This window comes from Corticium candelabrum, chromosome 19, assembly GCF_963422355.1.
Source record: "Corticium candelabrum chromosome 19, ooCorCand1.1, whole genome shotgun sequence".
Classification (NCBI taxonomy): domain Eukaryota; kingdom Metazoa; phylum Porifera; class Homoscleromorpha; order Homosclerophorida; family Plakinidae; genus Corticium; species Corticium candelabrum.
Window position 1 is genome coordinate 3,558,168 of NC_085103.1, and position 15,286 is coordinate 3,573,453.

The 15,286-nt window shown below is 44.8% G+C and overlaps 3 protein-coding genes and 1 long non-coding RNA gene across 5 annotated transcripts in view; 2 read left to right on the forward strand and 2 right to left on the reverse strand.

The window, feature by feature from the left end:
• Positions 1–10,249: 10,249 nt before the first annotated feature.
• LOC134194921 (activin receptor type-2B-like) lies at positions 10,250–11,843 on the reverse strand. Its single transcript, XM_062663902.1, has 2 exons — positions 11,460–11,843; positions 10,250–11,392 (listed from the first exon to the last, which is right to left on the reverse strand). The coding sequence occupies exons 1-2, from the start codon at positions 11,506–11,508 to the stop codon at positions 10,782–10,784; spliced, it is 660 nt and encodes a 219-aa protein (XP_062519886.1). The 5' UTR covers positions 11,509–11,843; the 3' UTR covers positions 10,250–10,781.
• Positions 11,844–12,652: 809 nt separating this feature from the next.
• LOC134195046 (uncharacterized) lies at positions 12,653–14,807 on the forward strand. Its single transcript, XM_062664051.1, has 3 exons — positions 12,653–13,922; positions 13,981–14,043; positions 14,123–14,807. Exons 1-3 carry the CDS (start codon positions 13,790–13,792, stop codon positions 14,695–14,697), a joined length of 771 nt encoding a protein of 256 aa, XP_062520035.1. The 5' UTR covers positions 12,653–13,789; the 3' UTR covers positions 14,698–14,807.
• A 7-nt stretch (positions 14,808–14,814) lies between these two features.
• LOC134195045 (peroxisome assembly protein 12-like) overlaps positions 14,815–15,286 on the reverse strand; it is a 5,355-nt gene continuing 4,883 nt past the window's right edge. For both annotated transcript variants that reach the window (XM_062664050.1, XM_062664049.1), the window contains one exon: positions 14,815–15,021. In XM_062664050.1, coding sequence (XP_062520034.1) covers positions 14,815–15,021 — 207 coding nt within the window. The remainder of the gene's footprint in view (positions 15,022–15,286) is intronic.
• The window catches only part of LOC134195047 (uncharacterized), a 2,569-nt gene continuing 2,220 nt past the window's right edge, over positions 14,938–15,286 (forward strand). Inside the window, exon 1 of the long non-coding RNA XR_009972291.1 lies at positions 14,938–15,048. This is a non-coding gene — a long non-coding RNA (uncharacterized LOC134195047). The remainder of the gene's footprint in view (positions 15,049–15,286) is intronic.

Sequence of the window (15,286 nt, forward strand, 5' to 3'; positions counted from 1 at the left end):
TCACATGTTCAAAATGCTAAGCACTCCGTTTACTAAAACTGTCATTTCCATCTAAAAATGTATGAAACAAGTCCTAAAATATATGCAACAAGTCCAAAAACATTTTGAGAAAATGATGGGTATGTACTTATGTCATTTATGCCCATCTCCTACATCACACTCTTTTAACTATATCGCTTGCAGCAGTTGTGAATGTGATGTAGGAGATGGGCATAAATGACATAAGTACATACCCATCCCTACATACCCATCATTTTCTCAAAATGTTTTTGGACTTGTCTAATTAACACTGGGCACACTGCATGTATACACTTAGAAACAAGCAACTTGCTTCAAGTTTAGTTTTAAACCTCTGTGTCAGTGAACTGTTTTCATGACGCGAAGATATATTAATAAAAAGAGCTGTGCATGTAGCGCACGCTAACTGTAAGTTGTTTTGTATACATACCCTACTGCTCCTGTAGTTTTTCGAGTAATATTCTTTTCAAAAATTTTGCCTTCTAAACAATAATAGGATAACAGAATTGAAAATCGTCTGTTTTCCTGGCGTTTGGTTTTTGCGCGTGCGCATGAAACATCATAAAAATGGCCACTAAACGGAAGTGTGCAGCTCAAGATGCCAACTAGAAATGGTTAGAGAATTTAATCAGTTTGAGAAAATAAATAAAAAAATTTAAATTGAAAAATTATTAATATTGCACATCAAGACCTCGAAAAATTAGGATTCGTAAAAAATTCTAAATTACATTTGGACTCTTGAAAAGAACTAGTCTCGAAAAACAGTAGGAGCAGTAGGGTACATAAACTGATTTGAAAAATTGGTGTTTTACGTGACCGAATGACTTCGGACGAGCTGGTGTGGAAGATTTCGGGCACGTTGTAGAGACAGAATGTTAAGAACACTGTCAGTGAGCTCTCCAGGAAGAATACGCTATAGCTGCCGCAAATGTACGCTCGAGTGTCCAACCTGTCCTCCCTTCCCAGGAGGAGGAAAGACCCGTTTTGTGTAAGCGGTTAGACGCAGTATAAAAATTGCGTGAGATCGTATTTGAGAATCCGTCTTGTGAGTTCCTGTCAGTTTTATCTAGATCTGCTGATCACACACGCACGGACACACGCTCAACACACACACACACACACACACACACACACACACACACACACACACACACACACACACACACACACACACACACACACACACACACGTCTACTATTTTGCTGTTTCCTGTCAGACGTTGGCTAGGCAAACCACTTCCTCGAAGTACAATACGTGAAACCGCAAGAACGACCTCCTATCGTCCGCCCATGCAGCATACTTTAAAGTGTACACACACGCAGTTGTCTATCTATCCAGCTGCTAGTACATTCTGGGAACTCTCACTACTTTCCTCGACATGTCGCTCGAAGAAACAACGCTATTCCTACTCGTTTTCTCCGCTGTTTCGATTGGTAGGTAATCTGCAAGACGTGATACAATGTAGAGAAGTAAACAGTGCGTCCGTTGAGCCAGGTCTCGACACCGAGCGCCATTGCTCACTCACAACTGCAGCTACTACGACGGCTGGTGCGAGCAGAACACGTCGGGCGACCACCACGACTGCGCGGAACGCGCGACGGTTTGCCGCGGCAGCAATTCTTTTGTTACATTCTCTTCACACTAGACTCCAACAGAACAGAGATCATCGCGAAATAGGACTGTTGGCAAATGTAAGGATTGCGCACCACCGCCCTAAAACGTGCCAAATTGGTGGTGCGAAGCATTGTAGTCTTGAACAGCCAGCCCCTTCCCTTTTGATTTCCGTTGGCGGAGAGAGGGTCTGCTAGGGTTCCTTTGATGTTCTGGCGAACCCTGCATTTCATGGAACATAAAGACCTAACGGTGATCTCTTAAAAAATTTTGTTCTTGTTTTAGGCGAGTTCGTATGCTCTCATGATCACAGGTTGCGTGGCTCCCTGCACGTTCACTTTGGCTACTGACGTACAGTGCGTAGGATACAACATCGTCACCAGCAACCAACAGGATACAACAACTAGGTGTAGCGTGTATACGTACAAGGTTGTCGTACATGAAGACGACCTGGGCGCTTTTCTTACCATGCCTATAGCAGGCAGCCACGTAACCAGTGAGCAAATGAACTCGCCTAGAACAAGAATGACTAGACAAGCACTACAGTGCTAAACCCTCCGTCGGGTATGTAATCACATATCTCGTCACGTGATTATGTATACTGAGGTTTTAGCCCAACCCACTCGTCTCAGCTAGGGTTTCCAATGCATTCATTTAGCTAAACAAAGGTGCAAAGCGTGTAAACTTGTCTCCAGACTTGCGTACTTACACATCAGTCGCTTCGTCCGACAAACAGACGCGCTGTCATGGACAATGCACGTTCCCTCTCGCAAATTTCCGTGAAGCGACAACTTTCTGTTGAAGACGACACTAGTGATTTATGGAATACCGCGGCCGCTTAGCCACGAACACCAAAAAATCCAAGGTGTCAGACTGCAGAACCACTATGCAGAAACAATGTGGAACAAGCAAAATGTTACAAGTCAGGTACAGCTACACGTATCGCATGGCGCCTGAATCCAGCACCTTCGCTCTACGTTTGGTTGTTGGTAGGAAAACATACACGTGCAAATGTAGACTAGGCGTTGTTTCTATGTGCTAAACCCTTATGTAAAGCAAAAGATTGAACATCATGTACAGAATGGACGCCCAATGGCCGAATTCTCGATAGCAGCTACTCCAAACAAAGAGGTGGAGCCTTATGATGACACCACATTCGTCTATTGGCCGGTAGTGACACCACTTCTCGTCTATTGGTCGGAATAGCTTTATTTCCATCTGCGGTAATCGAGTATAAATACGGTCGTACGTACGGTCATCGGCCAGACGACTACTGTACCTTTATCCCGGATATCCGGACCTCGAGTAACAAAGTCCAGCAGCACCTGCAGCAGAAGCAGAAGCGAAAACTTTGCTGTACATACGGATACCAATCACCTGATGCATTCCCATCAGTTGCTCGCTGACATCAATTAAGAGATCATCGTTATGTCTTTATGCGCATGGAATGCAGGGGTTGGCAGAACCAAGACATCAAAGGAACCATAACAGATCCTCTCCCCACCAAAGGAAATTAAAAGGGGAGGGGCTGGTGGCACGACTAGCGAAACATGACCAGCAACGTGTAGACGCTATTAATTAATCAATATATATATATATATATATATATATATATATATATATATATATATATATATATATATATGATCCTCGTATAATATCAAAATTTTATACTATTCCCGGATACTTCCACTATGATGCTGTTACTGTTCGTTTATTTGTGCAACAGGCGATTTGTGTACGTACAGTACCACCTGCAACGTAAATGGTGGGAGTATCTGGGAATCCTATGGAATTTTGATATTATACGGGGATCATATGGCCTGTCCTGCTTCGCACTACCACTTTGGCGCGTTTTGGAGCGGTGGTGCGCATTCTTTACATTCTTTACATGACAGGCCCGACTCGGCCTGCTTTCATCCGCTCTGTCGACACTCTTTGCATGAAGCTTCGAATTTCTACTACTGCTGCTGTCAGGGCAACATGTGCAATGCAATAATCGGTCCGCCGCTGACATTACTGCCGCCAAAGCGTTTGCCATCGACACTGGCGAGCACATCGGATTGGCCGACTGGAGGCTCGGGTCTGTGCCGGTTACGTCGAATAAGAAGAGCCTGAGGATCGTTATTGCGACTGCCTGGGCAACATTGGTGGTCGTTTTCGTCGACGCTGTCGTCGTCTTTTCGTTCTGGTGTTGGAGTCGAAAGCGACCTCTGGCTAATGATAGTAACCAATCGTTGGAGAATGACCGGGATATCTAGACTATAGTGAAGCTGGGCGTGATGGATCTGTCGCGACTCGCCCGATTCGGTTGTTGAGAGATGCAAATTTGCGTTTTAAATTAACTAGGTCAGTGAACTGTTTTCATGACGCGGAGATATGTAGAAATGAGTCGTGCAAGTAGCGCACGCTAGCGGAAAGTTGTTTTGTATGCATACATAAACTGCTTTGACAATTACTGGAGTGTCGAACGTGACCGGATGACTTCGGACGAGCTGGTGTGGAAGATTTCGGGAACGTCGTAGAGACAGAATGGTAATGGTAAGAATACTGTATCTCTCTAGGCGCAGCAAATGTACGCTCGAATGTCCAGCCGGTCGTCTCTCCAAGGAGAGAAAGCCCCGTTTTGCGTAAGCGCATAGACGCAGTACTGTACAAAAACTAGCGTGAGAATCCGTCTTGTGAGTTCCTGTCATATAGTTTCATCTAAATCTGCTGTCGTCAGCTCACACACACACACACACACACACACACACACACACACACACACACACACACACACACACGCACACGCACACGCACACACACACACACACACACACACACACACACACACACACACACACACACACACACACACCATCCATCCATCCATCCATCCATCTATCCATTTGCTAAACAATTAATGCTGCGCAAGTACACTGGAAATCAGAGACTTCAATAAGGCTCGTCTCGTCTCTTGGCACAAGGTGCATGGATGGGTACAGAAGTGTGAATGTGTGAGCACTCAAATGGTAGAACTGTTTTAAGATTTAAACTTTTCGTCATTTTCCAGCTTAAAGCGAGACCCACTTTTTTACAGCAGTTTGATAGAGCCAGCATGCATGGTCGTGAGGTTAAACCAATTGTCAAAGAGAAGAGGCATATCGTCGGCATACAGTACTCCAGATAAGTCACTAGAGATTCGAACCCAAGGTCATCCTTTTTCCGACAAGATCAGCATCATAAACGTAGGCTACTTTGATACCCATTCCTTGTGATCGGTGCTCGTCCAGCGTCATGTGAATGGCAATGTCAAAGTAGAGCTTGAATAAAGCAGGTGCCAATTAATTAATACACAGCCTTGCCGGACACCCTTGGTGACAGGGAACTTGTTCCATAAGCCCTTACCGCAGCACTGGAATTCTCATGTAGGCATGAATATATAATAGCCAGTAACGTGGCAGGCAAGCGCTAAAAATAATGAAGGCTGTGCCAAAAAGCATCTAGCCTCGTCCCCAGACTCTCCTGCGCTAGTCTTGTCCGGTGCCCGTATCGTGCCTGGAATTGTCATACGGGCACCGGACAAGACTAGCGCGAGAGAGTCTGGGAACGAGGCTAAAGAGCATCGCGGTTGACCAAATCATATGCCTTTTATATCAATAAAACAGGCATAGATAGGATGGTGATATTCTTGTGCCTCTCCAACAATACTTGAAGAGAAAAAATGGTTGTCACAGCTAGCCCCTATACCGCGACGGAAACCGCACTGGATTTTACGCGAAAGTTGTTCTGCTTTGGGCTTGAGCCGATTTAGGATAGCTTTGCCAAACACCTCACACACACACACACACACACACACACACACACACACGCACACAACTCTACTATTTTGCTGTTTCCTGTCAGAAGTTGGATAGGCAAACGACTTCCTCTAACACTAGATAAAAGCGCGAGAACGACCTCCTATTGCCTGCCAGAGACCGCACATTGATTGGTGTATATACACACACGTAGTTGTCTAGCCGGGCTGATAGTAAATTCTAGAAACTGTCACAACCATTCTCTACATGTCGCTCAAAGAAACAACGCTATTCCTACTCGTTTTCTCCGTTATTTTGATTGGTAGGTGATTTGCAAGACGTGATACGATAGTAGAGACGTTAAACAGTGCGTCCGTTGCGCCAGGTCACGACACCGAGCCTCAACCGCGCACTCACAACTGCAGCTACTACAAGAACATGAGCTCTCTTTCTAGTCAAGGATGTAGGTACAGGCGTCCGCAAATGGGTAGCCGGTACGGCTTTACGGCGAGCACCAGAGGCGTCGGAAGGGCATCGACCGTACAACCATATGGCCGTACCACTATTCGAAAAATGGACTTTCGTTAGTCGCCCACTACTGGGTACTTCCGGTTTAGGGGTACCGATTAGATAACTAATGTATTTCTTAATTAGTTACGTTAGTCTAGTCGCTTTCTGTGTCATTCTTGGCAGCTGCGCATTAGGATGTATTTACTCATTGCTGTGAAACAAGGTTACAATATTCATCTGCATTCAAACAGAATTAAAGCGTTGGAGAAGTGGGTAGCGTGCGCTAATTTTTATAAACACGGCTGTCTAGCGCACGCTAGGCTGCACAATTGCCACTGACCGCCTTACCACATTTTGCATCAAATCACATGCTGCAAATGTTAGGCCAATCAGTTTGTTTCCGCCGCATGCACCACTTTAGGTGTATTGCAATTTTAGATCTAGGTTATGCCTAACTTTACTAAGAAATTTGGGTGCACTCACCAACGACATATCCAAGAAACAAAATACGGTCAATCTAGTGATCATGACACCTGAAAGAGTGAACAATATTTCAGCACGCCGAAAGTTGACTTGCACTCTAATTAGTAGTCGCTGAGCATGCGCAGACTGTAGAATATACAATCTCGACACGCTACACCGGCTAGAGTAAGTAATGGGTGAATTGACCATTGTTTGGCCTACTGTGTTAGAAGATATTACATTGGTGACGAGGATCAACAATGGAAGAGGAGCACAATCACGCAGCGGAACCAGGTCAGGCCAATGAGATTTGGAGGGGGCCGCACAGACGGTCATGCCATGTCAGTTTCGTTTTTGCTTTCGATCAGCCGATTTGAGGGATTTGAAGCTAAGACGGAAGAGTGGGGTGTATACCAGGAACGCCTAGAACAGTTCTTTGTAGCAAATGGCTTATCTCCTGGAGACAAAAACAGGAAACGAGCAATTCTGCTGAACTCATGATGTGGTAAGCAAACTTATCATCTGTTACGTAGTCTGGTAGGACCCAGCAAGCCTGCACACACACCGTATAAAAAATTATGCGAAACGCTACAGAATCACTACAACCCTCGTCCAACAGTGACAGTCCAGAGATACAAATTCAACACACCCATCCAACAGTTACAGGAAGATGTCTCTACGTTTGTTGTAAAGCTGCGAGAACAGGCAGAGTTTTGTGAGTTTGGAGATCATCTAGACGACCACCTTTGTGACAGATTGGTGTGTGGAGTGAGGGATGATCGCACCAAGCGACGTCTGTTTACAGAGAGCAATTTAACATTCAAGAAGGCGTGGGAGATTGCTAGATCTATGGAGACAGCTGGGAAGACCGTGGCAGCAGTGCAGAAGGAGTTGGGAAAGGAAGACGTAAACTTGACAGGAATTGGCCCATCAACTCAAAGAGTCAGGCTAAGGATCGGGTCGTAGCACCCCAGCAAGCCATAATTTACACTGCCAAAGATGTGGAGGAACAAACCAAACATCCAGTAATTGTAGATTCAAAAATACGGAGTGTTTAGTTTGCAATACACATGGGCACATCGCCAAAGTTTGCCGAGCAAGGACAGGCACTAGGACAAAGAGTGCTAAGAAACACCACATACCTCAACAGACAAAGATGGTACACGAAGAAGAGTTTCTAGAGACAGAGGACGAAATTGAGGAAACACATTATGTCAAGAAAACAGTGCCAGGGAGAGTTGAACCGATATGGGTTTCAGTGTAAGCCGGCAGCACGGTACTCAATATGGAACTCAACACAGGGGCGTCAGTGTCTTTGATATCGGAAGAGACATATCTTCGAACATGGAGAGGATGGACTACTCCTACGTCGAAAACAACCAACAAGTGATTGAAGACGTACACAGGAGACACTATTCAGGTGGTAGGAGAGATTCATTTGACAGAAGGTCAAACTTCCATTGCTGATAGTCAGGAGCAAGGGATCCAGTTTATTGGGCAGGGACTGGCTGCAGCAGTTGAGATTAGACTGGCACCAGATTTTTAGAGTCAGGGATACGCCACGGGTAGAGGTAGTGACAAGACACCCGGCTCTTTTTCAGAAAGAATTAGGTGAATACAAGGGGCTAGCAGCGACTATTGTGATTGATCCTAATGAAAAAAAAGTTTCTGTAAAGCACGCAGTGTTCCGTACGCTTTGAGACAACGAGTAGACGGCCAGTTGAAGAAGCTAGAAGCAGAAGGAAATTCTCAGACCGGTGGAACATGCAACTTGGGCGGCACCCATCCTACCCGGTGGTGAAACCAGATAGATCAATACGCATATGCGGTGATTTTAAACAAACTGTCAACCGAGCGGCGCGGCTGGACAATTATCCAATTCCTAAGGCGGAAGACATTCTAGAAAAATTATCTTAAGGAAAATATTTTTTAAGCTTGACCCGAGCCAGGCTTACAACAAAGTTCCTTTATTGGCGGAATCACAAAGTACACAAAGATCAACACACAAAGGGGACTTTCCAGTTTACGAGATTACCGTTCGGAATATCATCGGCACCCAGCATTTTTCAGAGAGTTTTAGAGAGTGTTCTCAGAGGAATTCCTGGCGTTGACAACTGATTGGACGACATTCTAGTCATAAGGGCGACGGAAGCAGAACACGCAGAACGGTTGGAGCAGATGTTGCGAAGATTGGAAAACGTAGGATTTAGGTTAAGAAAAGACAAGTGCACGTTCATGGAGACATCGGTCACGTATCTTGGTCATGTCATAGATGACCAGGGTATTCACCCCGATCCAGACAAAGTAAAAGCAATTAAGGAAGCCCCTACTGTGTGTAACCTTCAGGAATTACGCAGCTTTTTGGGACTAATAAACTACTACAACAGATTTCTATCTCGGCTTTCCACCACACTATAGCGCCATTACATGAACTGCTCCAGAAAGAAGTACGTTGGCATTGGAACGGAAGCAGCAGATAGTGTTCAAGGAAGCCAAAAGGAAGTCGTAGTCCCATCAAGTGTTGGCATGTTATGATCCCCACGTGGACATTGTCGCATCCTGCAATGCCTCTCCGTACGGAGTAGGCGCAGTCCTGTTTCACAGGTGGTCAAATGAAACGGAATCCCCGGTTGCGTTCACTTCGCGTTCGTTGAACAATACAGAAAAGAAATACTCTCAGTTCGACAAGCAGACGTTGTCTCTGGTGTTTGGCGTGGATAAATTTCATAAGTATGTGTTTGACCGGTTGTTTACTCTCACGACAGACTGCAAGCCGCTGCTTGGACTATTTCAAGAAGGGAAAGCCATTTCCGAAATGGTCTTTGGTAGAGTTCAACGTTGGGGTTTGAAATTGGCGGCTTACACCTATCGTTTACGATACAGGGCAGGGTCCCAGAATGGGAATGCAGGTGTATTGAGCTGAAGGAACCCGAAGAGGAAGCGGCGGGTGAAGTTGTTTTAGTCATGGAGCAGTTAGACGAATCGCCAGTAACGGCCCAACAAATAAAGGCTCAAACAGGTAAAGACCTTGTTTGTCAGTTGTCCGTTTGTGGGTAATGACTAGATGGCCAAATCGTTGTCAAATACCATTTATGCAGACAGGGAGGACTTCAAGGCATACTGGCACAGTCAAAATGAGCTCACAGTACATGGCGGATGTGTAATGTAGGGTCACCGTGTAGTAATCTGCACGAATGGGGAAATAGTGCTAGACACATTGCACGAGGGTCATCCCGGCACCAGCGTAGCGTGGTTCTCAAGTTTAGGGGGCTCATAAATTAGACCGCAAACGACACCCATTTATTACATGCAAAGCCACGCCCATTTTCTACTTTTCTAAATTTTTAGCTCCCCGTTTGTAGACAGCTAAGTAAATAATATCAATTTCAGGTTACAAATATACTGCGGGACGGAGTGCCGTCAGTGTGCGTATATAGAAGTGGAAACACTGTTGCAGTCCGTTCCAAAAAGGTTTTCAGGGCTCGCTGGGATCGTCAAATTAAATGGCATCTCGATGACAATAGAATCTAGGAGACCAACACAGTGCAAACAGCGTTGACCGATTTTAGCATTTCGTAATGTAGCGAGCAATAAAGGTCTATAGCTATAGAGTTAGCTAGAATAACATGTAGAGAAAGTACAGTGGAGTGCAAGCAAAGCATCAGGGAGCTATATACATACATACATACATACATACACACACACACACACACACACACACACACACACACACACACACACACACACACACACACACACACACACACACACACACACACACACACACACACGCACACACACACACACATATATATATAAATATTTATATATATATATATATATATATATATCGGAGCAGCAGGAGATTCCATTTTCCCGTCAATCGCGTTGTCGACCTTAACTAGACTTACTTGAAAAATAATTGATGGCTAGGCTTCTGTATGCCTTTTTGATGCGGTCTTCTTTGACTCTGCCGGATAGCGTAGTAAACGCCTCAAATAAGTGATGGTCATGCGCACTTTACATGTCCACGACTTCTTGGCACTGGTTTTATCATACTGAAATGATGATGAGTATTGTCAAAGAGATATAGTCGATTAACGTCGTCGATCGTGAACAGACTACTCTGAGATTAAGCGGACTGTCACTGTTTAGTAACCTAAAGTTATAGTTCTGCTTGAAACGGAGTGACACGCCCAAAATGTTTTGGGGGCTATAGCATCCCCAGCCCTCGACGCTATGACGGTGAAATTTCCGGCATTTGTAAAGCGAAGGCCCTGCATGCAAGAGGGTATGTCTGGTGGCCGAAGGCAGATGATAGATAAAACATGCATTACCACTTTTAGCTATGCAATGCGTAGAGAAATTGTATTAATTTCAAATCGAGACGAATCGTGCTACACATGCGCGATACCACTTTCCGGCAGTTCGGTCGACAAACGTCCTTTCCTATACGACCGGACAGCAAGAATAACTACAAGCACTACAACACCAGTACTCAGAACGATGAACGCAGTCATCAATCCAGTCAAAGTGCGGACATCGCATTCAACGGCAGTCTCTCCGGTTGGCACGGACGTCGAAGAACCGGGCAACGGGATGAAGGGCAGACGCGACAAGGAGGGCGAAATTGACGGCTTGGGGTTCGAGACCGGAGGGAGAGTCAGCGGACGAGAGTTGCAGAGGTCTCCTTGGCAACAGCAATAGAGGTATCCGAGTTGCGCATGCTCACTGTATTCGCAAATGCTAGATTTGCAGTTGTGCCCCTCTTGTTCGTGTACCCAGCAGTCGCTCTTGTGCATGCTGAGGTTTCCGTGTTCGTTCCGGCTAATAAGGCTGTAGCAGAACGTGTTCTCGGCGCTAGTTCCCGGATTATCATCTCGGCATTCCTTCGTGGTTCTGTTGCAGTACTCAATTGCGGGATGTCCATTCCCTACTTGGTTACACCGTTCGTCGTAAAACACGCAGTTTAAGGTCTTCAAAGAGTGCGCTTGAATGAGCCACAATGCTAAATGAAATAAAATTATGTCTATCGAGTAAAACGAATACTCTGCGTATACAGGCGGTTGCAATACCCAGTACTACCGTGAGCACAAACTGTGAGTTGGAAAGAGTCGAGGCCATTTGCTCTGAGCGGTCGTTGTTGCAGTAGTGCAGCAACTGATTGTTGAGGTGTACACTAATTAGCGTGGCAAAGTCGTCCGATATCCGGTTTTTCTTAGGAAATTCCGGCGACGAGTAAGTGCTGCGCTACAAATGACATTACAGCACCCTTTGCACAGACCGCAGGTGCGGTGTCAACAAAGAATGGCAACACAAAGTGTGACGAAATGCGCTTCAAATTGAGAACTGGTAAACTGGCGTTATGCGTTGGCAATTGGTAGCACTGTTGTCCCTTTTTGAGCAAACTATCACTTATACAAAGTCGATACTATACGATTGTGACCATATTGCGATAGCACAATTCCTTTTGTTATAAGAGTTGCGCGTAAAGTCTCACGTGAAATTATACCTTGAAATCGCACCGACGGGGAGCGGTTATAACGAGACTCGGAAAGCGTCTCGGCTAAATATCTAGAGTCTTAGACAAACGGTGCACGATGTTTCTGAGTGCTGATTTCGAATTCTATCAGTGCAACTTATCCAGGAAAGAACGGAAACGATTGCGGAACTAGATGGCGATCTCGCATGGTCTCTCTGCAAATTTATGTTGTTAGCATCAACTGCATGCAACTAGAAAATGGATCGATTCCGCCAACATGGCTTCTATAAGTAAGAAACCTGAGAGAGAGAGACAGAAAGAGCGAGCAGAATAAATACCAATTTCTTCATTGAGCAGACGGATGAAACACACTTAATTAAAATTTTTGATATTTGAATTGGTCGGATGCGATGCTGTGGTCAGAAGACTGACGAGCACGAGCGTAAGCTTTGAGGAACCTCATGGCAAGGGCGAGGTGAAGGTCTCGTGGAGTATCGAAGTGTCATAGTATGGTATAGGCAGCTAGTTGATAGAACAGCGTTTAATGATCGACCTGTAGGAGTCTTCACACGAAAATGTCAGTTTCAACCAAACGCTGGATGAAGTCTATCAAGCATGACACTATACTCGTCTAGCGGATGGGTTGTAACACAACTGCAAAATCGAGGACTCGATTGATTCGGCTACGGTACTTTATGCATGCCGTGCGATCTGGACATGATGTTTTTCTACGTATTAAAACATTAACTTGCATTGAGCATATAGAGGTCGACTGTGGGCATCTACATGCGTTAACCGAAAACTCTCTTTGCACGTCAAACTCACCGTCGATGGTCGGTCTCACTCACTGTGATTGATTGATAATTGATTTCGATGTTGCTCACACTGCTTTGGCATGATATTGGTCTAGTCGGCCAGCCTCACACACAGGAGGCTATACCCTAACATTCCGTTTGTCCTAACTTGTTTCGGATGTATGTTGCCGGTGTCAATCGAAACTACTTTTGGACATATAAAGAACGCATTTCCTTAGTATGTTTAGAAGAAACGGTCTTCCTTCAGAAAGCCTCTTCCTTCCTGCTGTGATACTCATAGTAGACTCGATCGTTCGACTGCATGTATACACTTCGGTATTTATCGAATCATGTCGACTATACCTAGTGACCAAGCAAATCTAGAGAAGTAATTTGGTAATTACGCTTGTGGTTGTTCTGACATTCAAAATTTTTCGAAATGTTTGGAGCATCCATTATATCGATTCTTCTCCTAAGGTGCATGCGTCTAAAGTGTTTGCTTTGGAGACGCTAACGTCGAGGGACTGTGTTCATGCAATGACTCTACACTGTACCAGAAATCACGCCCAATTCGTTCGTTTTTGTCTATACTAGTGATACCAGACACTGACTAAAAGCACCGGACGATGCACAGTGTTGCACTTGCCACTCGACCGATGCATGCAGACAGCAGACGACGGTCAGTCCAATCCGTCAGTTTCGTCTTTCGTTACAGTATAGTCACACATAAATCCATCAGTCTCTATTAGTTAGACGGATATAGACGAATGTCACATGCAACCTGGACAATTGCAGCAAAATTTTCACAGAATCGATCGCTAGTAGACATCGGGACTGTCACGTGTTTTATGTGAGATCCTTGACACCCGACAGTCACCGGACACAGAACAGCTTTCACTATCTTCATTAAATTTTGGTACCAACAACAACAACAACCGCCGGTACTGCAGCTTCTATCTATCGCCTAGCTTTTTGCTACACAACGACTAGTCAGTCTTTGTAGGCTGCAACACAACCGTCGGTCCTCCACTAGAATGGCGGTATCAAAGCGACGCTACAAGAACACACAATCACATCACTCAATGTCTGTCTACTACGCTATACCGTATCTTAGTATCCGCTTTGATACATGGCAATGTTGATGCTATGTATAGCTATAGACTATTACGTCTTCCTGCAGACTGTTGATTCAACAATGTACATGCTAATATCATCCCTTACCATGCCCTTGCGGCCGGTCGCTATCACACAAGCCGTAGCAGGTAAATCACCCATCTGCATGCATCAGTGAGCCACCGAGCACGACTGTTGTATGCCTAGAGATGCCATCTGCACTTTGGTTCATCTTTCTGATGTTTGCTGCTACAGCAATCATTCACACTGGTCAGTCTACGTGTTGCTACTCGGTGTGTCCACTGTGATAGTTAAGTTAACGTGTGACGCAGTGTGTTTTTCTGGAAAGGCAAATGTGATTTGGAAATTACTAAATGGAACTCAACTAGAGCATTTCGATGTCGTGCTTATAACCCAAGCTGCAACAATGAGAAAGCCTGCAACTCGACACAGACAGAAGAGACTTGTGCAGTCATAGCCAAAGGCAACCACAGACCACACTCCAAGCATTGCTACAACCTGGTTGAGTTTCTTCAGCCGGAAAGTGTCAAAATTCACAGACAGGGTTGTTTCAGTAGTCTCGACGAGCAATGCGCAAACGCAACCTGCAGATGGCAGACGACATCACACCATGGTTTCTACTTTTGCTGTTGCCGTGGAGATTTCTGTAATGCCCACATCAAATTTCCACTCTCGGTTCAAAATGACTTGATAGCTTCAAGCAATAGTAACAACAGTGATGATAATGACTTATACATTATTATAGGAGTGTCTGTCGAGGTGGTCATTCTTTCAGTGAGTGTGTTCGCCTTTGGTCTCTGGCTCTGGATTCGAATCAGACGAAGTAGAAATGACCTGCGACGATTCACAGGAACAATCGAGATACGAAACAATCTTGCAAACAACAACCCATCGAATGTATGAAGAAAAAAAGCCACACAGACACACAATTGAAATTAGCCAATCAACATTAGCCAATTGAAATTAGCCAAACTGTACAAACAATCTAGTGCTAGTCTTGTGTATAGTATACAGTGCGTCTCAGCTGTTCGGGTATAGTCTCACCAGTTGCGCTGTTGTTGTGGGCAAGTGTGTGACCGGACACTTTCCGTTGTGCTCGATGTAGTCGTATGCGCATGCGTAGCAAAACACATAGCCTGAAGTCGTTAGAACGGATGCGGTTCGTCGAGACTTGAAACAGAGAGGGCACTGAACCGGATGAGGAGGCAGACTCACACCAGGCGCCGGCTAGAGAAACAAGCATCAAGACACAACGTCAGTAAATTACTGATTTTTAGTGGTACTGTAGATCAGTCTCAAAATATACTTACTAGATAACACAAGAGTAATTAAATATTAAATGTATTTGCATGTGCGTATGTGCAATTGCACAGGCGCGTTCTGAATAAAGCTAATTTCTTCTATCTTGAACACTTTCATTGTAACTTTAGTATATTAAAAGTTATAAATAGCTAATATATTGAAAGTTGTGTAAATGAAATATTAAAAATGG

Coding starts and splice junctions, on each gene's coding strand:
- LOC134195046 (XM_062664051.1), top strand. CDS start 13,790: ATGGCAATGTTGATGCTATGTATAGCTATAGACTATTACGTCTTCCTG. Junction 13,923..13,980: donor TATCACACAAGCCGTAGCAG/GTAAATCACCCA, acceptor TTGTATGCCTAG/AGATGCCATCTGCACTTTGG. Junction 14,044..14,122: donor TACAGCAATCATTCACACTG/GTCAGTCTACGT, acceptor TTTTCTGGAAAG/GCAAATGTGATTTGGAAATT.
- LOC134194921 (XM_062663902.1), bottom strand. CDS start 11,508: ATGGCCTCGACTCTTTCCAACTCACAGTTTGTGCTCACGGTAGTACTG. Junction 11,393..11,459: donor TGTGCTCACGGTAGTACTGG/GTATTGCAACCG, acceptor TATTTCATTTAG/CATTGTGGCTCATTCAAGCG.